This window comes from Leuciscus leuciscus (genome assembly GCF_965113295.1).
Source record: "Leuciscus leuciscus genome assembly, chromosome: 5".
NCBI lineage: Eukaryota > Metazoa > Chordata > Actinopteri > Cypriniformes > Leuciscidae > Leuciscus > Leuciscus leuciscus.
Genome location: NC_138729.1, coordinates 28,570,020 through 28,596,416, shown reverse-complemented (window position 1 = coordinate 28,596,416; position 26,397 = coordinate 28,570,020). Strand labels below are relative to the sequence as shown.

At 37.4% G+C, this 26,397-nt stretch overlaps 1 protein-coding gene across 1 annotated transcript; it reads left to right on the top strand.

Annotated features, from left to right (window-relative positions):
- Positions 1-19,066: 19,066 nt before the first annotated feature.
- Positions 19,067-21,785, top strand: LOC309498837 (leucine-rich repeat neuronal protein 4). Its single transcript, XM_082169767.1, has 2 exons — positions 19,067-19,216; positions 20,552-21,785. The coding sequence occupies exon 2, from the start codon at positions 20,557-20,559 to the stop codon at positions 21,274-21,276; it is 720 nt and encodes a 239-aa protein (XP_082025893.1). The 5' UTR covers positions 19,067-19,216; positions 20,552-20,556; the 3' UTR covers positions 21,277-21,785.
- The last annotated feature ends 4,612 nt before the right edge of the window (positions 21,786-26,397 follow it).

Here is a 26,397-nt window from a genome sequence, read left to right as displayed (position 1 = left end):
AGTTCAGTCTGCCTGCCTACGTCTGTGTCTGGATTTAAAAACATACGTCACAGTTGTCTGGCACTGCTAGCGAAGCAATGGCAAACAGACAATTTTACTGCTTCTTTAAAAATCGCTCCCAGATATTGCCCAAAGGGAAAGATGCAGCCAGAAAGCATGCATCACTGTCATGCCACTTAAAACCTGTACGTTTTTCATTTTGACTAGATTTCAAATCATGTTTGAACATGGACACAATAGAACTAAGGCAGAAGGTTTTTAGTGAATAATGACATAATTGTAACTAACAGGTCTTTAGGATTACTAACTTCCAAGTAGCAATATTCTACACTATACACTGTGGACTTTAGTGTATAAATTGTACAACACAGGAGCAATTGCTTTTTTTTCCATTTGTAGGAAATGTTTCAATAGTGTTTTTATTTCCACTGTAAAATTAGTGTTCACTTCAGGATCAGTCCATTGGTCGTGGACTTGACTGTACCTTAAAATCAGTTACAAACAATGAGCATACTGATCGACCTATACTGAGCATAAGCCATAGTCACTAAAACGAATGATATGATAAATAATTAATTTATTCATTTAAAAAGAATGGTGTATTTTGTTGATGGTGTCAGACCAAGGACCTGAAATCTTGAGGCATTCGCATAGATTTGTAAAGCACTGTTATGAAGCAAGGATGCTGTAAATCATCATGATATATATAATATATGAAGCATGAAATGGACTGTAGCTTGACATTTTATTGCAATCTGAATCAGATATGGGTGCTGTGACCTCAAAACTGTGCCATTCAAATCAGCCAAGGTCACCGGAAGGAATGATAAATGAGAAGTAAGATGTGGCGTCATTCCTCATGAATGATTATTACGGTGATGACTCATTAGGATATGCTGGATGGAGCCCATGTTTGTACACTCTCAGAAAAAAAGGTACAAAAGCTTTCACTGAGGTGGTACCTTTTCAAAAGTTACACCTTTGTACCTAAATAGTCGAGTCCATATTAGTCCCTCAAAGGTACCAAAAGTGTACATATTAATTTACCTGTACATATACTGTCCTAGTGACAGCATTTACCTTTTTTTCTGAGAGTAGTTTGTGCTGATGATGTGGTAATGTGGCATCTGAGTGTGTCTCACAGCTGGTAGTATGCTAATATTGGATTGTTTTTCATTTTATTCATTGGAGTGGGGGAGATTGATTGCTACATGTTTATAGTTTGATGTTTTCTTGATTGCTTCTTACTTAAAGCTGTTAAACATTTTGCATTCATATTGCCATAATAAACTGGCAATTAGAATGCATTCAATGCCTTATTAGTAAAATGAACTATGAATATGCAAATATATGTGACTGTTTAATTAAACGCTTCTGAATGTAATAATTATGTGTGAAAGGGCACGGTTACATTTTACAATATGCATAATCGAGTCGAATTTGGCTTAAGTTATGCTTTTCCTCTCATTCTCTGTTATGTCATATGATTGCTAAACTTCTTTTTTATGACCAGTATGTATTTATAAATTAATACAAGGATACATTCAATTGATTAAAAGTGACACTAAAACATTTTCGGTAACACTTTACATTGTAAATTGTTACCAAAAATAGTTTTGTTTCATTAGTTATCTACTTTAGTTAACATGAACTATAGAATGAATAATATTTCTAAAGCATTTATTAATCTTAGTTGATGTTAATTTTAACATTTACTAATACATTATTGTATTTGTTAACATGCAGCGTGAACTAACATGAACAACTGTATTTTAATTAACTAACATTAACACAGATCAATAAATACTGTAACAAATGTATTGCTCATTGTCAGTTTGTTACTTAATACATTAACTAATGTTAACAAATTGTAAAGTGTTACCCATTTTTGAAACTATATTTTTGAGGCATGATGATATCACGCTTGATGTTCATGTTTTCTGTCTGAAAATTCTGTCTTCTCTTGCTCAGAAGCCTCAAAGCAACATCTTCAAACCTTTCATAAAAACTCTGTATTTGTCATTGTAACAGCTAATGAATTCTATGAATTGGACTAAAATTAAAGTGCTGTCTTCTGCTTCCAGGATGAACAATGCGACTGTCTCAGGTTTTTCGCTTAAAGAGCAAAATAAGCCAGACAACACATTTGTGTGTTTTTAATGAGTTGCTTTGTGTCCAAAAAAAGCAATCCAGAGAGAGAGAGTGAGTTAGAGAGACTATAAAATTGGGAGTTTCCGGGACATATAGGACTCTGTATACAGTCTCCTTCTCTCGCTTATTCTTTTTCAATCTGACATCCTTCAAACGCAACCACATCGCCTAGTGATTTAGAGCGATTGTCAACAGAAACATCGTGTTATATTTGATGTCTATTTTCTCCTATAGGCCTCCAGATCAACCAGAGACCCAGATATATGCACGGATGTACTGCTTTGTTGTGTCTGTAAGGCTATTCATTTACTTGAAATCCAAAAAAGTGCACATCCTCCTTTAATCAACGCCCAGATTCTGATTTCACACATTGTGTTGTTGTTGACAGGCTTCATCTGGGTCATTATATTTGTTATGTCTGAAAGTCAAATTGTAGTAATAAGAAGAACTTCAGTGACAGAAACAAGACATTTGCACTGTGCTCATTTGTTATACTCTTGTTTTTAATCTTTAAACCTTCAGACACCAATGAAAATCTTGACAGCAGTCATTTATAGCATCCATTCATTTACATGAAACAGTCTCAGCTTCACCATTTCTGTCTTCACACTCTTCTGAACACCTTCCTCTCTCAGTTATTTTCTCACTCTTGGTTTCCATCTTTGCGTGACCTGTGTGGGATGTTTTGGATGCCCCTGCGGTGACAGTGGGCTGGTTTGCTCCGCTGAGCTTCCCATGGTAATGCATCCCAAAGCCTCTAGGCAGAGACCGACAGCACTCAGGGTCGCGCTCTCACACTCAGATGATGTGATGGAGCCACTCAAGAGTGACAGGACGTCTTAAACCTCGTCCCGTTTCAGATATTTTGCGAGGAATCTCGTAAATAGGAACAATCATGACATTCTCACGGTCAAATAATTCAGTACACTCTTAAAAATAAAGGTTATCTATTGGTATTGATGATTTCATGAAGAACCTTTAACATCCATGGAACATTTCCATTAAAAAAGTTTATTTGAGGAACCAAAAATGGTTCTTCTATGCATCGTATGAAAACTTTCTTTTGGAACCTTAAGAGTAGGGATGCACGATATATCGGACACCATATCGCTTTGGACCAATATGTTCATTTTTAATTTTATCGTTATCAGCCTGATAAGAAAATTTGGCCGATATCTTAAGGAAGATAAATAATGGATTATTTCCTTTAGCTGAGACACTTCAGATGCGCAGTGTTCGCCATGATGTTTTTGAATTGCTTGAAATATGATTGGAATCACTTCAAAAAGGAAAATACAGTTAAGTGCAACACTGAAACAAATTATTCATTGAATTTAATTAAAAAAAATATCGTAAGTGGTTGCACACAACTGATTTTAGCTACATTTAAACAAATGCATTTAGTTGAACTTAATCAATTTTAGTTCAACTTAATACATTTGTTTAAATGTAGCTAAAATCAATTGTGTGCAACCACTTACGATAAAAAAATGGATTAAATTCAACAAATAATTTTTTTCAGTGAACATGCAAGACTGTCATATAGGCTACATCACATTATAATGAGAACAACAATTTAGTTTTTGAAATCAGGCTCTCAAAAATTATATAAAAATTTGAATTTAGATTTATCGGCCAATCTTTTTTGTTTGGCCAGTCTTCTATTTGTTTGGGAGTCACACTTGTTCGCGGTCAAAAGTGACAGAACACCTGAAATGTAACTTTTATATTTTCAGTAAAATCAATATGATTTTGTTCAATAATATTTTTTGTATTTTGAGAGAATTTCATGGTACTAATTAATATTTATGCAATAATTATGATTTTTTTCCCCATTGAAAATAATTATATTTTTTAATTACTTTTCAATTAAAGCGATATTTCATGTTAAGATAGAGGCAATGCCTTTTAAAATCAAATTTCAGATTTTTTTTATATATATTTTTTGTATAAATGCCATCTGGGAGTAAAAAAAATAAAATAAACATCTGTAATGCATGGTGTAACCACTAGATGCCTGTATAGCTCTATATAGAAAGGGTTATACAATCTCTATTGTTTTTAGACATAAATTCTTTTTTATTGAGTTGTGGATTTGCATATAGATTTAGACATTCTCAAAGACTAGCTACTTTTTTGTCAAGGTTTAGATTTTTTTATTTGTTTGAAATGTTGATTTGAAGTGTCAGCTTTTGCTTTAATTTGACTAAAACACAGATAAAAACATTTTGTTACAAATAACATAAAAATTCAATAAAAACTTTTAACAAAAATGAGCAGGAATGCTTTATCAGAGCTTAATCAACCTGAATTCAACCTCTTATTTGAGTCTTTGAAACAGGGAGTTGTTTGTTATGTCCTCTAAAACATCTGATGATATATGATGTAAAGTTCTTGAAAATACTTCTTTACTTACCAGTGAAGGTGACTAATATTTTTTTGTGGTTGATTACAGACAGAAACAGAAACTCCATTGAAACCGATCAGGAGAGTAAGAGAATGAGAGGGAAGAGAACATGTTGTCGTTGTTATGGATGCCTGTAATTTTATGCTTCTTGTCATATGCTGTCACTGAAGAAGCAAAGTGAACTGAAGTGAAAACGGAAATTCTGCCCCGGGTGTGTTGACTACACCAGAGTGATACAAACATGTTATGACATGTGACGTGACAGTTTATATCAGCTGACACCAAGATAAAATCTGACATATAATATGGTTCAGAAGTGAAGTAGATGTATCTGTTCTCCTGAATGCTGATACACCACAGGTTCTTGCATCTTATAACTTTATTTATTCACTTTTAACAGATACGCTGTTAAGGCCTTCAGGTGATCCCACAAATCTGGTCTTTTTTCAGTACGAAGCCAAATCTTATTAAAAGTGCAACTGTAAAACTCTTAATAAAACTGTATTCAATGATATGCTAATGATTTATGACCTGAACACACGTCTGACACAGAACTGCATGTGAGTGTGTGATGTAGCAGCTGCACTCGTCACCTCAGGCCTGCAGTTTAGATGAGTTCAGTGTCTGGTCAAACACTACACTAGTTAAGGGATAGTTCACTTTGAAATTAATTTTTGGTATGTTTTAGCTTACCTCAAGGGCATCCAAGATGTAGGCGTCTTTTTTTCCGCAGTAGTTTCAATTTTGATATTTTTAGGTCAAACCGTTCTTGTCTGTCAGTCATATAATGCAGGTCGATGGTCACTGTCTCAAAGAGCATGCACAGAGTCCAAATTAAAACAATTCCCCGTCGTCCAAATTAAACAATTCCCCATCGTAAGTACACGTTGATGGCCTAAGACACGAAACGAGCGGTTTGTGTGAGAAAACGAACAGTATTTATATCGTTTTTACCTCTTATACACAGCCAATTGAATTGATTAAATTATTTGACTGAAAATATTATTGAATCAAAGCAAACAAAAAATCATTAAATTAAATAAGTAAAAGTTTAAAGAATTATTTACATAAAAGCAGTAGTCACTCATTTTAATGGCAGTGGTATTCTTGCAATTCTAAGAAATGTTTAGTCCTTTTTTGGTGATGAAATTTTTTTTTTTTTTAATTGGTCATTTAGTGTTACCCTATCATAAACTATGACAGGACTATCAAAAATAAAATATTAACTGTAAAATCATACTATTCCAAGTTTCAGATAAAGGCGTTTTAAAACCTGTATGGTTTTCTACAGGAAATGAATAGCATTTAGACTTTTTGCCCTCTAAAAATCAATAAATGCAATTCCATGACTCGTAAACATGAACGAAAATATCTGTCATTGGGATTATGTGAGGACTGTTTCATGTTGTTAAATTAATTTTTCTGGGTGTTGACTGCTTAAAGGGATAATTCACCCAAAAATGAGGGTTCTGTTCGCATTTGTGACACCACTGTCATTATCTGATGCTTCTTTTGATAACTAAGTATCCAGCTTTTCATTCTTCTTCCTCTCCGTTTACCCCTATCCGAGTACAGTGTGGGAACTCTGGATCTGGGGCAGCTCTGTTTCCATCTCTGATTGGCTGAGGGGGGCTGTTGTCATGGTGCCGGCTGCTCAAACCGCCCTGGCCTAGCCGAGCTGGCAGCCATCCTGTCCCTGACAAAATGATTTGAAACTGGGCATGAGGCGAGGTAATGTTTGTGACAAGGGCATTCCAGCCATCTGATTAACCCTTTAATTCAGAGGACTAGCCAGATTAGGATTAGAATATGATCAGTCATTCTTGCTGAACGAGTATTAAAAAACAATAACTACCAAATAACAACTTGTAAATTGCACTGTGTGTGTATATATATACATAGACTTTTAATAGTATGCCAAACCCAATATCCAGACACTCAATATATATATATATATATATATATATACTGTGCCCTGCACATTTCTATCATACCTGTCAAGTTTTGGATTTGAAAATAAGGGAAATTTTCCGGCTTTTCTTTACTCTTTTAGTGAGTTATTGTACACATTTGTTGCAGACTTTGCATTCACGGTATTTACATGAGGGTTTTGTTTTTTGGCAGGAGTGCCTTCCGTCTTTTTTTTTTTTTTTTTACGAACTTTATTATGAACAATACACAGGATAATAGGTACAGAGAACACTACAAATACTGTGCGTGCCATTCCGTCTCTGTAGCGTCCATCATCCGTCTCTGTTTTTTTTCTTCTGTTTTTTCCCGCGTTGTCACCATAGACTGTAAGGGTTGTCACTCATCATCTGACCTCAGACACTAACCTCGCGACAACTGCCACCTACAGTAGGCCTACCTGTAGTAGGCTACTGCAGGTGGCAGTTATAGCGAGGCTATACTGACAGACTCAGATTAGGAATGTTTTTTTGTTTTTTTTACTCCGTCCGGGCCCGTAGCCTATTATTATTTTTAATAAGGTTAAAAACCGGGAGATTTACGGGAAAATACTAATACGGGAGGACGGCGGGAAAGAAGGGTAAAATACGGGACTTTCCCGGCCAAAACGGGATACTTGACAGGTATGATTTCTATACTTATGTAATTTTGTATATTGTAATTGAAAGAAAATTAAAGATGATGATGAGGGTAAGGTGGAAATAAGGCAACAGAACCAATGCATGTGTCCATTGATAAAAGAGCATCAATGAACTCTTGAACTCAATGAACTTGCACAATCTTTCAACTCTGTCTTGTGTTACCATGACTACCATACAGAAAGGAAAGTATCAAAAAAATAAGCTGCTTGTCTCTTCTCTTGCAAATGTTTGTCATGGGCCAGAGTCAATATAAAAAAATCTAACTATGTGACCTTGATGAGAGTGCACACTTACTGTACTGTATGCAGGATGTCCCAGGGCATTACAGCACAGCAGAGAGGGAGGGAAGCAACTAGAGAATTAACAACAGCAATATGAAGCAGTCAGGTTAAGAACACATGGCACTAATGAAATGATGACTAAATGATCTTTCCAGTGTTGATGCCGCTCTCTCCTATTGCGATCGTTGGTCTTTAAATTAGCTGATAATAAATAAAATGCAGCTCAAATCGGTTGTTTTCGCTGGCGTCAACTCCTTTAAATTTGCATATAGCAGGGGAATTGAAGATCGGATTTATAGAGCTGGTAAGTCCCGCCCCTTCCGCTAACCCCACTGGACCTCTAGGGTGAAAAATCGTCAATGCAAGAATGGGAGAAAATAATTATTTTCTGGTCCCTTTTGAATTGTGCCATGAATGTGAACATAATGTTGTCTGTGAATTTTTTATATAATTTTTCGTGTAAAGAATGCTACAATTTAGCGGGTAGAAGTTTGATACGGTTAGACTTTGTGTGAGAACACTTTGTGGACTAAAACTCTTCGCTGCTTTCGACGCGTTTGAAACGTCACCACCACTCGCACACGGACACTAGCTCACGGATCCCGCTAAACATGGCTGTGTCTTTGGTGCACTTCACCGCCTTCTTTCAGGGAGAGGACAAAATCGTTGAGGTTGGCGAAAACCACGGGTAAGTCAACTTTATGGGGTGACGTCACATAGGCGACATGTAGTCTTTCTCGTTATGTCTTTTCCACAACTGCTAGCCGAAGAATCATACCATATACTGTCAAACTCGTAACATGAAAAATTATATAAAAAATTCACAGACAACATATGTTCACATTCATGGCACAATTCAAACGGGACCAGAAAATAATTATTTTCTCCCATTCACTTGCATTGACGATTTTTCAAACTAGAGGTCCACTTGGGGTTTTACGGATGGGCGGGACTTACCAGCTTTATACCGGGGGGCAGGGTTTCATATTATTTTGAAGTTTCCCCGGGCGCCGCCATTGGCTAGCGGACCCCCACCTGCTGTTAGCATCCCATTGACTCCCATTCATTTTGGCGTCACTTTGACAGCGAATAACTTTACATCTGAGGCGTTTAAAGACTCCATTTGTCCATTATTTATTTCTAAAGAAACACGAAAATGTATAAAAGGCTCCATTACCTTGTAGCTTACATTATGGCCCCGTAGAAGCACTTTTTGTAAAAATAGGCTAACGATTGCGTCATAACCACGCGACTCTCTGTCGCACAGTAGAGAATTACCGTATGGACAGGAGGAGAAGCTCGCGGGCAATCGGGGGGACGTGGAAGCAAAGTGACAAAATAATTAATCAGAATACATAGCAAAAGTTTCTCCTGCTGCTAGCTCATGGACACCTCCTACTCACACTCTCCGTCTCTGCAAGTTTCGGAAGGGAATGATTTAGATTTCTCTTGGCACAGCTACTAGAAGACAGACGGGTTGCTCACGTCACATCTACGTCGTCAAGCTCAGTGTGAGTCTGCGCAGTACGCTCGACCCCCAGGAAGTAAGAGCTTCTAATTGACTTCACTTGTCTCCGTTGAATCCAATGGGGTCGCTGTGTCCAGTTTATATACTGTCTATGCTCTATACCCATAGTTTATACCAAGCGTGCCGCACAAACCCTGAAAAGCGAAGCCAAAACGTCTCGATCGCCCCCCAGTGACTGGTCCTAGTAGCAGGCTAGCAGCTATAGGTCATAAGCCCCGCCTCCCTGTGTTATTCAACGGGATGTGAGACCAACTAAACAATTAAATTACACTTCAAATATCTTTTTTCCAAAGGTGGTGTCTGTCATTTGCTGTCGTTTTTATCACGCTGATGTAAGTTCAAGTGTCTGTTTCAAAAATAAGTTGGTTTTTAGTTAGTTACGTGATGCTATAAAAACGGTGGTGTAACGTCATGATTGACAGCTGTGATTGACAGATTCTCTGAGCGAAGTAGTCAGAAGCACCAACGGACATTTTTTTCGGGATCTTCGGAGGACTGAGGAGATTGTATTTACTTTATTTACAAGCCTCTTGTCATACTGCAATCAATTTTTTTTAAAGTGCTGTGCACTCAGGGAGAGTGCATTCTGCGAGACTCGAGTGAGGGAGGAGCGTTGATTTTAGTCACTACTGCGCAGGTCTGGTCCCGAGATCGCTACTGCGCAGACTCAAGTCCCAAGATGTCAGCGCCATATCGGGACACTGGCGGCTTCACTTCTCACCAATGGAAGAGAGCGAAGGGGCGTCGTCCATATTTTTTTACAGTCTATGATTTATACCTGTTTAGCGGAAACACATTTATGTGGGCAAGTGTAAATGGAACTGTTTTAACAAATCAGATAGCTATCCGATCAGTAAAAAAACGCATGAAATGACCAGGTGTAAACAGGCCGAGCCTGATGAATCTCAACATTGCATTCTTTTTGTTTAAGACATGAAAAGCTACACACTCCATATATATTTCCCCTAACCTATAAACCTGTAAAGCGTCCTTGGGCTTTTGAAAGGAACTATAACAAATATTATTTAAATGATTATTAGATAATTAAGTTTTATCCATTTCGTTTTTTTCCAGGTGGTAAATGCTTGAGAAATCTGGCATTAGATGTGTGCATTTAGTTTAGTCCTATTTTCCCAGAAGTCCTGTCTTTCCCTGGGTATCAGTCTTTGATGTGTTTGCAATTGGGATGATGATAATTATCAGTGCTAATATCTAATTAAGCAGAGAGCATAATATTAACCAACCTCCTCACCTAATAACTAAATGCCATCTGGTGACCAAACATGGAACTACATGTTGGTCGTCAGAATGACAGCAGGAGGCACAAGAAAGCAACCCTGGAAACTGTCTTGGCATTAAAAATGGACGTTTTAAAATGAATGCCTACACCGGCATAATGAGACGAGTTCACAATTTAAAGTAAGAGACCAAACAGTAAGTGAATTCTTTCCAAGCTTAAAGTCTTAATTAGTAAGCATTTTTGGACATGCATCCAGCAGCAAACTAGCTTGTGTTTCTGGTGAAGGGAAGGTTTCCCCTGTCAACGGTACCTGCAGTACCTTCACAGACATCTAGGGGTTTAAACCCCTGGAACATGTGTGCTGACTGTGCTCACATGCATGCTACTATTCAAATTATTTCGTGCCATCCTGCTTGAAAGATGCCATTCAGAATTGCAATAACATTGTATAACCTACACCTTTTTCATAGTCTCTTCCTTCAGGTCTATTTTTTTCTTACTCTCTGTGAATAAAGTGAACCGATTCAGATTGACTGGACTGATTCTGTGAGCTGTGTGTGTGCCAGAATATGTTTGCATTCGCTAACAGACTGAAATAACTCTTGATTATCACTCCAGTCAAACCACTGCCCTTGTTTTTTATAATTAGCCTCTCCTGGCCCATATTCCCTTAAGACTCAGTGCATTGATAAGAACATTAGATCATTTCTGCTCAGTACAGCTTGTGTTTGGCGGTGTGTAAGGAAACCTGTTTCAGTCAAACAGCAGCTGTTAGAATGCATAGAGTTGGGTTGTCTTATCTAGTATTCATAATCTTCAGTGGTTTCCTTTCACACACGGTCTCTGCATTCGTCTCCTTTGACTATAATTTGATCAGAAAAGACTGTGAATGAGACTCCTGAGACTCCTTGTTGACAATGTAATATGTGTTCCTCCACAGACAACTGTGCTGTGAACTTTTGTTTATATATATATATATATATATATATATATATATATACAATTATTACTATTATTATTATTATTATTTTGCATTAAAGAGGTCAAGACATGGATTTATTTATTTATTATTGTAAAATTTTCCTAGAGGTTAATTTATAATGTTAATTAAGTGTTTTACATAAAATAAAATAAAAATGTAGGGGAGACCGGGGACAGTTGCAACATGGGAATGGTTGCAACATGTCATTTTTCTCCAATCAGAAACAAGCTAGAGTGATAACACTCATACTGCACATGCACAGTTAGACCCTCCCCCCACCAAGAAGACAGTAGACATATTCAACATCTGCTGCTGCATTTATTGAACAAAACTAGTTTTGGGGGTTTGAAAGTAAATTTTTTCATGAGATATATTTTTGTCATACTGTCCTGACATTTTGTATGAATTAATCAAAACTTACTTAGTTTGAATTATTGTTTTGTTGACTTCTAAGTGACATGGTTAGCATGTGTCAAAGTCAGTGTGTCTAGCAGGCGTATGGTGTTCTGTCATGGCTGATAGGGTTGGGGACGGTTGCAACAAGTTATAAATTGCATGTTTAATAAAAGTTTGTTGCATTGCAAATTGTTCTATTCTTCCTGTCTGACACTGAGATATGGAGAGATTGAATAGCATCTGTAACACCTGCACACTGAATCTATGTAGGCCTATGTTCTACACATAAACAAACAAAACTCAATAACTGTTATTTGATAAATATGACTAAATAAATAAATTATAGGCTACAATAATATTATTGAAATAAATAATACTATAATATTATAGTAGGCCTAAATATTTTCAGAATTCTATGCTCATTGAGACAAAAAGCTTAAGTTAATTAGTGAAATTTAAGGTATTTTTAACATGTTGCAACCGTCCCTGGGTTGTGTTGCAACTGTCTCCTGGGTTGGGGTCAGTTGCAACATCTGGCTTCTTCCATTCAAATAAATACTGTGAACGATATGTCATATATAATCATCTTTAAATGGTATGGGTAATTAGCAGACAGATGCAAGTTTAATATATACAAATTTGGTTGGTCTAGTCCAAATAGTCTCTGAGTAACTGAGAGAAATGCAAAAAGTGTTACAACTGTCCCCGGTCTCCCCCTATATGTGGAAAAACATTTATTTTAAATTTACCCTCTGTCTGAAATGACCTGTAAACAGCCACTGTTATGCAACCCCATTGCAACATATCAATGCCCACTAGTTATTGCATGTGAGTGTTTTGAAAACATTATCCATATAGAACTGCCATTTACAGACAAAGCGTACAAACATTTACTTACGGTTTTGATACAGCAGCTGTCAGATCCTCATCCTATACAGTTGTCTGCTTCATCATTTAACAAAAGTTTCTTTGCAAACTCTCCATGCACTGTGCCTCTTTTTGAAAACAAAATGCTCCGAACAAACATATAATCCTCAGACGCGGGACACCGTTAAATTAAGCCATTCACTTGTTTCTGATGCTGGGCTGAGGTTGGTAGAGAGACACAAATAAGCTGTTTCAACTGGACGCATAAAAGCGAATGTTATTTCACTTTTCCATTTGTCAGGAACTGAATAGGCATCTTTATAATGTATCCAGTTGACAGCGTCAGTGATTATATGGAGGCCGTACGCAAGTCGACTTACGCCAAAAGAGTAACACTTGACGATGTATGACGTAGGATGTAGGATGTAGGTGACGCCTCTAGCGGTTCAAACAAACAGGGCTGGGCAACCGCGTTCCCTCATTACGTTGTGCGTCAAGTCCTAGGGTTACTCTTTTGGTGTAAATCGATGCGTACGGCCGTCTGCTGGAAGCTAGTTATTTTTGTCGATAAAGTTTTAAATATGGATATTATAACACACCAGCTTCGCTTCAGAAGGCCTTTATTAACCCCTCGGATCTGTTTGGGACACCTTTATGATGGATATGATGCACTTGTATGGACTTCTAGTGCCCATTCACTCCCAATATAAAGCTTGAAAGAGCCAGGACATTTTTTTATATAACTTCAATTGTATTCGTCTGAAAAGAAGAATGTCATATACAACTAGGATGGCTTCATGGTGAGTAAATCATGAGCTAATTTTCATTTTTGGGTGAACTATCCCTTTAAGCTATGAAACTTGCAGGATATTTTAAAGGTACAAAATGTCTACTAAGAGCAGCAAATCGCGGTAACTTTGGACACACTCTCCATGACCTGTAGAAACTAGACTGTCTGCCAGCCCGTTTAATAGAGTCTGGACATGCTTGCAATTTGATCAGATTACAGTTTCTATGCTGATAACTTTCAGGAATTATATTGCTCAATTCACTGAACTACCAATGCAATGTGTTACACAACCACATCCTCTATTTGAGTTAAAACAAACATGTAGTGCAATGAACAAAATATGTGGTCAATTTGGTTGGGCCATGTATAGGAATACGTACAGACAGTTAGCCAATCATTGTCTCGAAATTAACCCCAACAGGGTGATCACACTTTGATCTGGAGCAAATTATTTTTTGAAAATAGGACAAAAAAAATAAAGGTAGGCTACAAGACTGTGTACCTAACAGATTTATTGGTGGAAAGAACTACAATTTCATGAAGCACTGCAAATTACATAATCAAATAAAAAATGATGTAGAAATATTTTGTTTCTGTTTGCAGTAAGTTTGTTAATTAGTTCTGTCATGCCTGTTGGTCTCCATGGTTTCTGATTGATTTGAGTATTCTGTTCAGGTGTGTCTTGTCAATTATCTCGTCAGCTCCTTTGTTTGCCTGTGTATTTAAGCCTTTAGTTTCTGTCTGTTCTTTGTCTTGCATTGTTTGAAGTCAGTGCGGTCGTGGTTGTGTTATTCTCTGGATCATTGTTTTGATTCTTGGATTAAAGATTTATTTTGAATATCTCCTTCGTCGTGCACTTCATTATAGCCACGACCCATGACAGAATGCAAGACCCATTACTACAGATGGATTTGTCTGCACTACCAATGCAAATGGTCACAGTGCCTTCAAGTCCAAGGATTGCCGCATTGCCAGTTCAAATGGTCACGACACTTCCATAGAGTGATATTCCTGAGTTCGTTCCTGAGTGCGAAATTCCTGAGTCCATTCCAGTGAGTGAAATTCCCGAGTCTGTTCCAGTAAGGGAAATTCCAGAGCTCAACCCAGAGAACATTGCACTGTCCATAATGGCTCTAACATTTATTTGTGTCTGGGCCACACACAGATCCCTACCAGCCCCTGAGCACAGTCCAGAGTCCTCTCCAGTGTCGGCTGAGGCCATTCGGTTTCCCAGACACTCCACGGAGGCCGTCACCGAGATACCCATCCCTGTGAATCCCTGGCTCCCTGTACTGCCCAGGAGGCATCTTGTCCCATCTAAGCCACCTTGCCACCCCCTTCTCCAGCCCCTTGTCCGCTTCCTTAGCGCCAACCCTCCCTCCCCTGTTGGACTTAATACGGCGCGAGGACTCACCTTCCGGGAGGGGGGTGTAACGTCATGTGTAGGCTATGTTCTGTTTTTAATTCAGTTTTCGTTGTGTTCATTACAGCCACCAACCTGTGACATATATAAAGTATATATATATATATATATATATATGTATGTGTGTATATACATTGTAACAATATATTTTATATTTATTGCAAAATATGCACAAATGCAATATCTAAATATATTGAGTGTAGGGAGACTATTGTCATTCGCAGTGCTTCATGGGAGTGGGTGGGAGCTACTGATTTCTTTTGGTGATAGTTTAGATATAATTAACTTTAAATGATAGTTTTATATTTCACCATTGTTTTTTAATTTGATTGTCATTCACAAGGATTAATGGGATTGTAATTATTTTCATCACTAAAGCTAAGAATGCAGTTTTGTGTAACAAATAAAAGTTTGCAATTTTTTGATTCACCTTGTAGCTGATTGGCTTAGTTCAAACATGTGGGAAAAATGAATGGAAAAAAAATCTTCCGGAACCAACACGGCTGGAAATGTGGGCAGGCACTAATGCACTAGGCTATTTCACAAGATTTCTTTGCAGAATCATGGATACTTTTTCCACCAGGATTCCTGATTTGAAAGTCGGCCTGAAACTGAAGTTGCTATAGACTTGTCTTCCCTATTGTGACATAAATCCAATTGAAACGGCTTCTCGAACAAGAAAAAAATGTAGGGTGGGCCTTGATTTTGTCCATCGGGTATTGATTGGATGATTGGATCATTGTGGTTTGCTATTGCTGTGATCTCATGTGAGTGGCAGGTTGTCTCGCCATCATGCCAATAAACACGTCATCAGAGATGAGATGTCGCTGTAAGAGGAAGGAGAAGTTGATTTGAATAAAGATAATGAGGGCACATGATGCTACATAATGCTATATTTCAATGTATTGCTGATGGCTTCAACAAAAGCATAGGCTTTAAAGGATTATTGCCCTATAAAGAAAATGAATGGGATTTTTACGTTTGGAACACAACTGCTGTGTTCTATACAGGAAGTAAAGTATGCTGTAGAAGTGAAGAATAGAATGTAGTGGGCAGAATGTGCAATTAAATTGTTTCAGACCCCTGATGACACAGCTCCGTTCCAGTTTAATACTATTAACTGCTGCGTAATGGGGACAGGATGTACTTTATAAACCAAACAAGACAAACCATAAAGTGTTAAACAACAGTGCATTTAATAAACACCCAAACTAAATATGTAATTTAGAAACTGCTGCCCCAAGTTACATCCATTTGGATAAATCAGACATAATAAAGCTCAAATACACAAACTGTGATAAAACACACACTCACACATATGCACACAACAGCTACACCCTTAAATACATGCTTATTTCATTTCCCCACTAAACACACCCTAGGTCTGATGGGATGCATGACATGCGTGCTTGTTTTTCTTTGCAGCTGCTCCCTTCTGCAGCTGCTTTCAGCACACCAGTTAATCACCACCAGATGTGATGGAGAGAAACAGACACAGAGAGAGAGAGAAAGAGAGGTTGAGGAGCATATCTGTGTGACAGATTGGATGTAGAGAAAATGGAGAGAAATATAAAGACAGGAGAATGACAAAGGGGGGAAGGAAGTGATGTGGTTAGGTAAAACGTAGTGTTGTTCTTCTAAAAGATTCCTAAAATGAAAATATAGAAGGATTGCAAAGAATAAAACTAGCAATGGTATGTTTAATGGTATGAAGTCGGACTGAATCGATAATTTGTTCTTTAAAATGTAATTTAAACGTTTTAATCCAAATGGGATCGTACCTGTGGGTGCTCGTCTTTATCCAGACTGCAGCATTAAACATTAGAATTGGTATCGCTTGTTGTGCGCATGTGCGCAATATTCAGTTATGCATGTCGGCATGTAGCCTGCTTGAACAGACCACACAAAAAAAGACCATTATTATAACTGCGCAATTAAATGTACTCATGAGTCATTAAAAAAAACACACACAAAAAAAAACACAGGCCTTGAAATTGAAAATAAAAAGACTGCACTTTTGTGTACAATATTTTTAGTTGTGCATGAACAAATACAAATGTTAGAGTATTTTGACATGTGTCCCGTCTCCCCCCCCCCCCCCCCCCGTCCCTAGATGCCCATATGTTCTGCTTTCCCACAGAAAAATATTCCCATATGATCGATTCTTTCTGGAAAACACATGTTCATTATTAAAAACATGTAGGCTATTTATAGTATAAGTATTTATAAAGACTGATCTGTGAATGCATTTAATAGCACTTTCATGTACAAAGAATGACATTTTGTATTTTATATGAGCTTCATAATGTGCAGGTTGCCAGCTAGAGATCAGAAAAGGATATGCTGTAGTTGGTTGGCTGTGTCTTGTTGTGCATGTGTGAGCCTGTCTCGATTTTCAGAGAGTACAGAGAAGAAAAGGACATGTTACAGTTCTGGGGGAGCTTCACCTTTATATGTTGAGGTTGAAATTAGAGCTTGAGTTGAGCCCTCCTGATTCCCGTACTTAACTATGAAGGCTTTGTAACCAAACATCAGATGTTTTTTACATGTACTTTATACTGGTAAGAGGCTTACATCCTGTGATCAGAAGAGTCATGACAGAAAAGATCTCTCAGTTTCCTAACTCTTGCTTGACCCTTGAAAAAGAGGAAAATCCTCCCTAAAAGAATACAAAATGGATATGTCACATTTAATACCTAAAAACTCCAGTGGGGATTGTGTGTCAGTATATCATCTATCCGGTGTTTCTGAACACACTTCCTCTGGAACTGCAAATAATCCTGACAGCAGATGATCTGTTGATATTCTGTTAAATGTTAAATAGAGCACTTTATTGTCGATTGTACATGTAAATGTTGTAGAAGTGCTTTTGTCTCGCTCACAGCATATGGGCGTTTCTTCAAATAAAAAAATTAGCTAATTAAAACTAGCATGTTAAAAACTATTATCTAACATGTAACCTTTTCTTTTTGTTATATGAAGGTCATATTAAAAGTTTCTTGGAAACTTAATATTTGCTACTTTTCAAATGCCTTTTATTTATTTATTTTATTCATGTACTCTTGTCCAACCTAGACCCTGATTTTTACTCTTAAAGTATTAAAATATATAATTTAAATCCAAATGTTATTTTTTGTTATTATAAAAATCAACTGGGTAACACATATTATTCATTGATAGTTCATGTTAGCTAATGTAGTCTGTATTGTTAACAAATGGAACTTTATTGTAAAGTGTTACCAGTAAAAGAATGAAAAAAATTACATAAATCATTTCATTATTTATTGTGTGAATTTAAAAAAAAAAGATTTAAGGTTAAAACATAAGGTGGATGACAACAACAACAAACAAAAATGCAAAAAAGGTCTGCACTCAAAAAAATAATAATATTGACAGGAGATAAAGTCGACAAACGTTTCGGCTCTTTGCCTTCGTCAGTGTCAACAACAACAAACAATTTTTTTTTTAAATCTGTAACATTACATTTTCAATTAAACGTATTATTGACGGTAAACCTGTGAATCATTACTGTTTTTATGACTGTCTGTCTGAAGTCAGTCTGTCTACTGAACCTTTCAGACTATGACTCAAAACAAAAAGTATATTATGACGAAATAACCTTGACCACAGTGCATATGACAGTGTTTCTAAGCCTGTATACGCGTGTTAAGTGGTGAGGCGGGTGTACGGAAGTGTGTGACTGTGCGTAAGTTTATGAATGACGTGAACTTTGACTCTTACTGTCATTAAGTATGAAAAAACAGACTTCCTTCTCTACGGTCAGAGCAGCTGCACCAAAACCAAACTCTCTCTCTCTCAAACACACACTCACACGCCTGCCTCCAGGATGCAGTAAATCTTTTTAGTGGAACACCAAATCCACATTTCTGGTTAATACAAACTGAGATCTTCATTTGAATTAGTATTCCACTGAAGCTTGAAGCACATGCTGTCAAGCCGTCTCCAAATCTCTGAAATAAAGAGCCTCTTGTTCACCATCATACCAGCATGCCACAGAGAGGCTACGACTGAGCTGTGTTCAATGCAAGTAGTTGTTTACCATAAAAACATGATTTCTGCTGCTAGGATAGTAAGAACCTGTTTCAGCATAATTTGAAGTACAGTTGTGTATGAAATATGATCTCTTTTTATTAATGGATTGTCAATGAGTTCAGGTATAGCAGTTCCTCAACATGAACTCAGATGCTCTGAATGAGTGTGTGCATGTGTGTGTCGTGTCAGGTTTCTGACCTGCACATGTAGCTGTAATCGCTGTGATTCATTAGAGGTGTGTGCTCATATTCCAAACACATTCACTCTGCCAGAAAGCCTAATATCTGAGAAAAGGTGGAGCGATGAGGGAGAGAGGGGGATGGGGTTAGAAAGAAAAAGGAGGTGATTGTAGGGGAGTGAGAGAGAGAGAGAGAGAGAGAGAGAGAGAGAGAGAGAGTTGCTGTAGCAAGCGATTAAGAGCAAAGGAAAGAGGATACCAGAAAATTTAAGATTGTAAGATAGTACTTTTTGGACTCCCTTATTAAACAGGTAAGAAATGAATGTTCGTATCTTTGTTTGAACTCTTTTTTTCAATACATTAACCTTGCGATTTCACTTTTGATACAAAAGTAACTGAGAGACAGCAAGCAACATACAGGCTCAATACTAAAGCCTTTTCAAAATACCTTGAAGCTCTGAATTCCTTTATCACATGGCTGTCTAGTATTGTTCTCTCTAAAACTCATCAGAGTTGTTTTTATATGAGCTCGGTCTGGTTTAGTTAAGTTTACCCATGCAAAAGAATGTTAATCGATATCTTTACCAAGGGCAGATGGCACTACATGGTACACACACACTCACTCAGTTGTGTGCAACAGTTTGCTAACTGGTTTGTTTTGCAATAGAGAGTGATCTGGACGGCTGGATTGTTTGTATTCGCTCTGCTTAATGTAAACCGTTTTCTTGAGATAATCTGCACTGGAGATGTAGAATGTCACATGAGAAATATGAAGCAGGTTCTGAAGTGCCATTGGTTGTTTACTTCGTATTCATTCCTCAGCCAGTTTAGTAGTGATTCTTCTTTCTTAGTACACTTCAAGTGTCTGTTTTTTTTTTTCAATTCAGGAATGCTGTTTTTTCCTTTCTGCTTGATTCCTAAATGTGCTTGATGTAGCCTAATCTAGTAGATTAAAAGATCACTCTTGGAAATAATGGGAATTACAAAAGAGTCAAAAGTAATCTTTCCAGGTGTGTTACAGTAATTTTGCTTTCGACTGCCAGGTTTGATGCATGATCTGAAGAAATGTATAGCTTAAATGCATTTTACTTTTGATTAAAGCATCTGCCAAGTGCATAAATGTCAATATGATGGGAATTTAGCAATTGGCTAATCATTTTGAAATACAACTGAATGACAATACAGAAGTGTTTCTTTATTTAATCTTTAACTTTAACTTTTTATTTAAAATTGTATCTTTAACAGGTTATCTTTAAAAGTTTTATTAAGTAATATTTTATTCAACAACAAAACTTGTAGCATTAAATTTGACACAATCTGATATTTTACTCTAAACTCTTAAGTCAAGAATGGTTAATGCAATCAGTTAAAGATGATGACCTAAGGAATGAGTCATTTGAGTTGACCACTGATCTGGAGCTACTTTTTATTCAGTAACAAACTTTTATTACATTCCTAAAAACTGATGCAATCTGAAAATATATTACTGCACATTCAAGAACTAGTTCTTAAGGTCATACTATTGGTCAATAATTGTTAATGAAATCAGTTAAAGATAATTGATTGATAATCATTCACCCAAGGAATCAGTTGAGTCCTCTGATCTGAAGCTCCATTCGTAACTCATGTTTTTTTTCCCCCACCAGATATCATGTTGGTGTGTCTACATCCTGTCATCCTTCTCCTCCTCATCAACTCTCTCGACCTGTCATCATCATCATCATCATCATTATCATCTCAGAATGCCACTCAACCCCGTTCCCCCAACTTTCAAAATGATGATTACAGTGATTACGAAGAAACTACCACTGAGCCTGCCAGCTCGTCTACCTCCGAAGCCCCAGAACTCCATCCATGCGAATATGACATGTGTGTGGAGCAGCAGCAAACCTGCAAGGAGCTTGCAGAAGTCACACCATGCCTCTGCCCGGGGTTGAGCCCTCAAGACAATCCCCCGAGTCCACCGCACCTCTCGGGTCTAACTCAACAGGATGACAAAGGGGTCGTGGTGCACTGGTGTGCTCCGACCTCCATTGTCACCCACTACATTGTCTTGGTGAAAGGCAAGGACAAAGTTATCGAGAGGGAGATAAAGGTGGAGGAGAGGAAAAGGGCCATAGAATTGCGGGATGTGGCAGCTGGTGCCCTCGTGTGTGTAAAAGCGGTGAATATAGTCGGCGTCAGCACAGAGAGCGTGCAATCGTGTGCTACATTTGAACCCCAACATTCAGACTCTGGACTTGCGCTGAAGCTGGGCATTATTGGAGGTGTGGTGGGACTCATAGTTCTTCTGGTTCTGGCTCTGCTGCTGTGGAGACACAAAACATGGCGGAAGTCTACTGCACGAAACGAGACTGGGGGAGTTCTGTAACAGAGAGAAAGGAGTGTGTATCTGTTTGTGTGTATGTGTGTGGCCATAAAAATGCACTTCATATTGGTATGAATGATGGGAGTAAATGAATGACTGTGGACTGATAGCCCACTGTGAGCATGCTGGATAGAGGGAGTGTATTAATGACTCAATGAAAGAGGGGTGCAGAGAAGGTGGACGAATGACTCAGCACATTCTTCTCATTTGGTCGTCAGTGTCTAACAATGTGATTTTGGACAGACACAAATTGCAGACTGCTACTGTGCTGATTCTAATCATGGGCACCTTTTCAAGACCATTTCCCAAATCACCAACACACTTTTGAACTTGTGTATGTTTGTTTCTTCTTTCTCTTGTTTTGTTTTGAATGCAGAATTACAATTTCTCATTTAAATTTAGGACTGGGTCAGATCAACAGCACATTTTAGGTTACTTTTTTAAGTGTACGTTTTTGCTAAAATAATCTGTGTAAATATGAATCTTACAAAATAATAAAAGATTTTTTTGTATTTTGAATTCTTTGGGGCAGTTTATTTTCTTATTAAATCAAATATATGTTCCCTAGAAAATCATAGATAAATCAAAACACTGAACATATTCTCATATCATGTGTGTACCATATACAAAAATCTACACTGAAATCTAAACAGCTCAAATCATTATATTATTACATGCTAAAAATATTTTCTTTTTCAATACCGATTTTTTTGGGACAGTCACCTGAGCCATAAATAGCATGTGACTTCTCACTCTAAAGCTACAGGAAAATGACATCATGATGACAACACTGGTTGGCTGTTGACTGCACAAGTAAACACACGCAGTCCCAAACCCTTCACCAGCAATCCTGAGCCAAGATTTCAGAGGCTGACAGGGTCAAATATGTATATCTTTCACAATTAAGAGCCATCTAAAAAGATTCAGGCATTGGTAAAGCATCTAGTGTAATATAATGTAATATAATGAAATATATATGTAATATGTAATATAATGAAATATTATTAACATACATTCCTTGCAATTGTAAGGCCTCCCCAATCGGTACTGGAGAGCTTTGGGCCATTCCTGTTCTCTTTAAAAATGTTGAAGGCGAAGAGGTCTACCTCTGCCCTCCCGAAGATCTCCCAAATCATCTGAACTGCTTGGGGGTGGATTCTCCATTGTCCTGGAGACACCCCGCCCTGGGACAGCATGCCCAATGGTACCATATAGCGTAGGTGGCTGCCATCAGGCCCAGCAACCTCTGGAAAATTTTGAGGGTACTTCTTTGAAAGACACTGCTAGCTGCTGAATACTCAGTGAGGGTTCCTGCGTGAGCCAGGCCTGCATCCAGGCCGAGCTGATAACTGCCCCCAGGAAAGAGACTCGCCTGCTGGGAGACAGGCAGCTCTTGATTGACAGGCATGGGTCCCTCCAAGGGGGCACAGCTGTGAAACAGCGATGGGAGACAGGCAGCTCTTGGCTGAGTTGATCCTGAGCCCAAGACGCTTCAGGTGAGCCGTAAGGAGCAGCGAGCCGTAAGCACAGAGCTCGCGCTCCGACCTGGCTAACACCAGCCAGTCATCGAGGTAGTTCATGACACGGATTCTCGTCTGTCTCAGAGGGGAGAGAGCCACATACATGCACTTGGTAAAAGTGCGTGGAGCCAGAGGCAGTCCGAATGGGAGGACTGTAGATTGGTAAGTCACCCCATCGAAAGTGGATCTCAAGAACGGTCTGTGATGAGGGGCTATCTGTATATAAAAGTAAGCATAAGCGTCATAAGTTAACAATGACCCTTAAAGGGATACTCCACCCCCCCAAAAAATGTTTTCTCTTTATTTATTTTCATCATCCTCACACAGTCCGAAATGTATATGACTTTCTTTCTACAAATAAACACAAAATATTTTTTTTAAGAAACATAAGTGTTTTGGACAATGTAGATCAATAACTTTACATCTGAAATTCTAATTTTGAACTTCTGGAGCCAAATGTTACGCAACTATATTGTAAACCACTAAACTGTGTAAAATGTTACATCTGTTGAAAGACATTTTTATTGAGAAAAGTATTGCAATAGGAGTAATACTATAATACCTAATACTCCTAATAATGATAATGTATTACATCCAGCTCTCACTGTTGGGGTCCTTTCTATTAGCTAAAATATTTATATTAGAAAAATCTTAACTAAAGCAAAAAGTGTTTCACCTAAGGCATTGGTGAAATGGAAACAGGATTTTCATTCCCTTTTTTTCAGAATCTGTGGTCAGACAGTAATAAATATGTAATTCCTAATAAAGTCAAAGAAACTCACTTTAAAATAATAAAATGATATTACCCATGTAATGATTTTATCAGTATTTATCATATTTTTCTCCATTATGCTGTTTTTGTAAAGAGGAAACAGAAACAATTGTACATTTATTTTTTAGTTATAATTATTCCAAATTATTTTGGTCCAAAGTTTCTGGTTATTTTTTAGGTGTTTTACAAAGTTGTCACTATAACTGATATAATGGTCTTGTTTATGGATTGTGATATCAGTTTAAATGGATAATAAAACCACATTTTTTTTGGGGGGGGGGGGGGGGGGGGATATCATATACATAAAGCAGAATGTATGTTAACTGTACCAAATGGTAGACTATTTTACACTGACTTAAAGGTTTTATGACTCTCTGACTTCAATACCGAACAATCGTAAAGCTGTTAAGACATCTCAGCCGTTGAAAAGGATAATTGATGTATTAGATGTATGATTGTTTTTTTGATACAAAATGCAGAATTGTGATCTTAATTTTTTATAGATTCAAGTGTTTTGTATGACTCTGTATTCCCCTATTGTTATTGTTATTGCAATAAAAAAAGAGGATTTATGGAACTAAAAAAAGTTTAGTACATCATGACGTAGATTTTTCCCTAAACCTAACTAAGTCCTATCTCATTTGACCTAAGTCTACCGGGGCCGACTCCAATCGACGATCTCCCTGGGCCATCTCCAATCGACGATCCCTAACATCTCCAATCGACGATCCCTAACATCTCCAATCGACCTAACTAACTTGCTTCCCTAACTAGCTTTATTCCTGCGCAGGAATAATTGACAAACAGACCTTAGCAAATGTCCCTTTAAATGCTTTAATCACGGTCAGGAGATCTTCCCGAGCAGTTCTCAGAGAATCTCCCCCAAGAAGAAGCAAGGCCGGAGGATCTCAGACAAATTCCATTGAGAATCCCACCAGCTAAAAGAATACAACAGTTTTTATAGAATAAGGAGGTATGGCAAAAATGTCATTCTGCATTACATCATTTCCCCACAATTTGATTGGTTTTCATAGACAAACCCTTCTGTTACCAGGTAAAGCAAACTTTGTTTTAATGATTACTTAATTGTTAATCACAAGGTTCAAATTTAGTCATCTGTCTAGTTTCAATCCCCAAACTTGTTATTTATACACTCACACAACCAAAGTCAAAGGGGTATGGCAAAAATACAACATCCAAAAACCCAGGACAGAACGTTTTAGTACATTGTGTTTCAAAGTGTTATCATGTTAGGCCTAAAAAGAGAAGTAACGTTAGATGTTAGAAACATGGTTAGTTTGATATACAGTTTACTATTTTATCTATTAAAAATCTACCACAATCATTGTGTGTCAGGATTAGATTTCAAAGTATTTAAAATAATGATTTTATTGTTTTGCTGTCCAAGTGACAGTGCAGTTACAGCTTCTGTTTAAAATCAGTTGCTTAAAATGAGGGGGTGGTTTGGTAAGTCCAGATTCTTCACAGGGCCGAGAAAAAAGTGAGGGATTCTTGAGATTTTTCACATTTTTCATTTACCGCAGAAATGATATCAAACAGCAGCACCTAGCCACCAACTCACGTATGTGTTTTTAGAGTGTAAATCTACCATCAACTCAAGAGGGGCGGAAAAAAACATTTAGAAACAAGAAACTTTTCTCTTTAGACGAAACACTTCCATCATTCTAGAAGAATAAACAGATTCAGTCAGCCCTTTTAATACTATTGCTTCTTGTTATCTGCAGTCTATGTAATCCTCTGTATTTTAGAAAGCTGGAAAATAACTATAATTTATGACAGAATTACCATAACAGGCAGAAATAAATAGTGTCTAGTGTGACGTATTCAGTTCTCTGCTACTGGAAAGTTCCATTCTTGATTGTGGTGCGTGCAGTTTAAGGAAAACCACATACATCTCTGAATAGTTCAGCTTATTTTATTAAAAAAACATGTGGGGTAAAATAACATTACAGTTTTTCACAATTGCTAAGACACTAAACCCCATTCTCTGAACTAAATTCTCACTAGCCTAAACCTTTTTGTCCAATAAATCACTCTTTCTGAAAAACCTTAAACAAGTTTAGGCAGTTAGACACTATTTGCAAATCTCATGCACTCTTTAACACATTCTCACTCATTAAAACACATCCCACTGTGATTCATTTGTGTCGCAAAACACTAAAGACAACAGGCAAAAGTTCAACACTACTAAAACACAGTTTTCATTGTTTACACACAACGACTCAAAATTGTTCACACTTGTTTCTAATGATGTGATCAAACCAACTGTACAAAATGTAAGCCAGTTTTCGGTGCACTGAATGTTGATACCAACTATAGATGGAAACAGTTTGAGAGGAAGAACGAAGAAGAGGAAGAGTACATATTCAAGAGGTGGTGGGCAAGGAGCAAGAGGATGATGATTTGTTTCCTACTAAGATTTTTTTTTGTTTTTTTGTACATAGCAATCTGTGATCCATTCACTTCAAATTATAAGCAGCTAATTTTATTCAGCTGAAGTAATTCTCATACAGAGTAACTATTGTTTGATGCTCCTTTAAAAGAGATAGAGTTGGGCCTAAAAATACACTGTAAATATACTGCATTTCTTAAATTTTCATCATCACACCTTCCCCCGTAAGCTAAATTAGCTATCCTTATCCGATCACTGCACATTTTTCCCAACTAAATAAATAAAATAAAATAAATTAAAAAAAATTGTGCCTAGGCTGAACATCTCTTGAGAGAGAGAGCGAGCTGTAACTAAAGCCAGATGTTCTACAGCAGAGCCTTATTTAACCAATGTTAAAAATTCCTAAGAATGAAACTGCC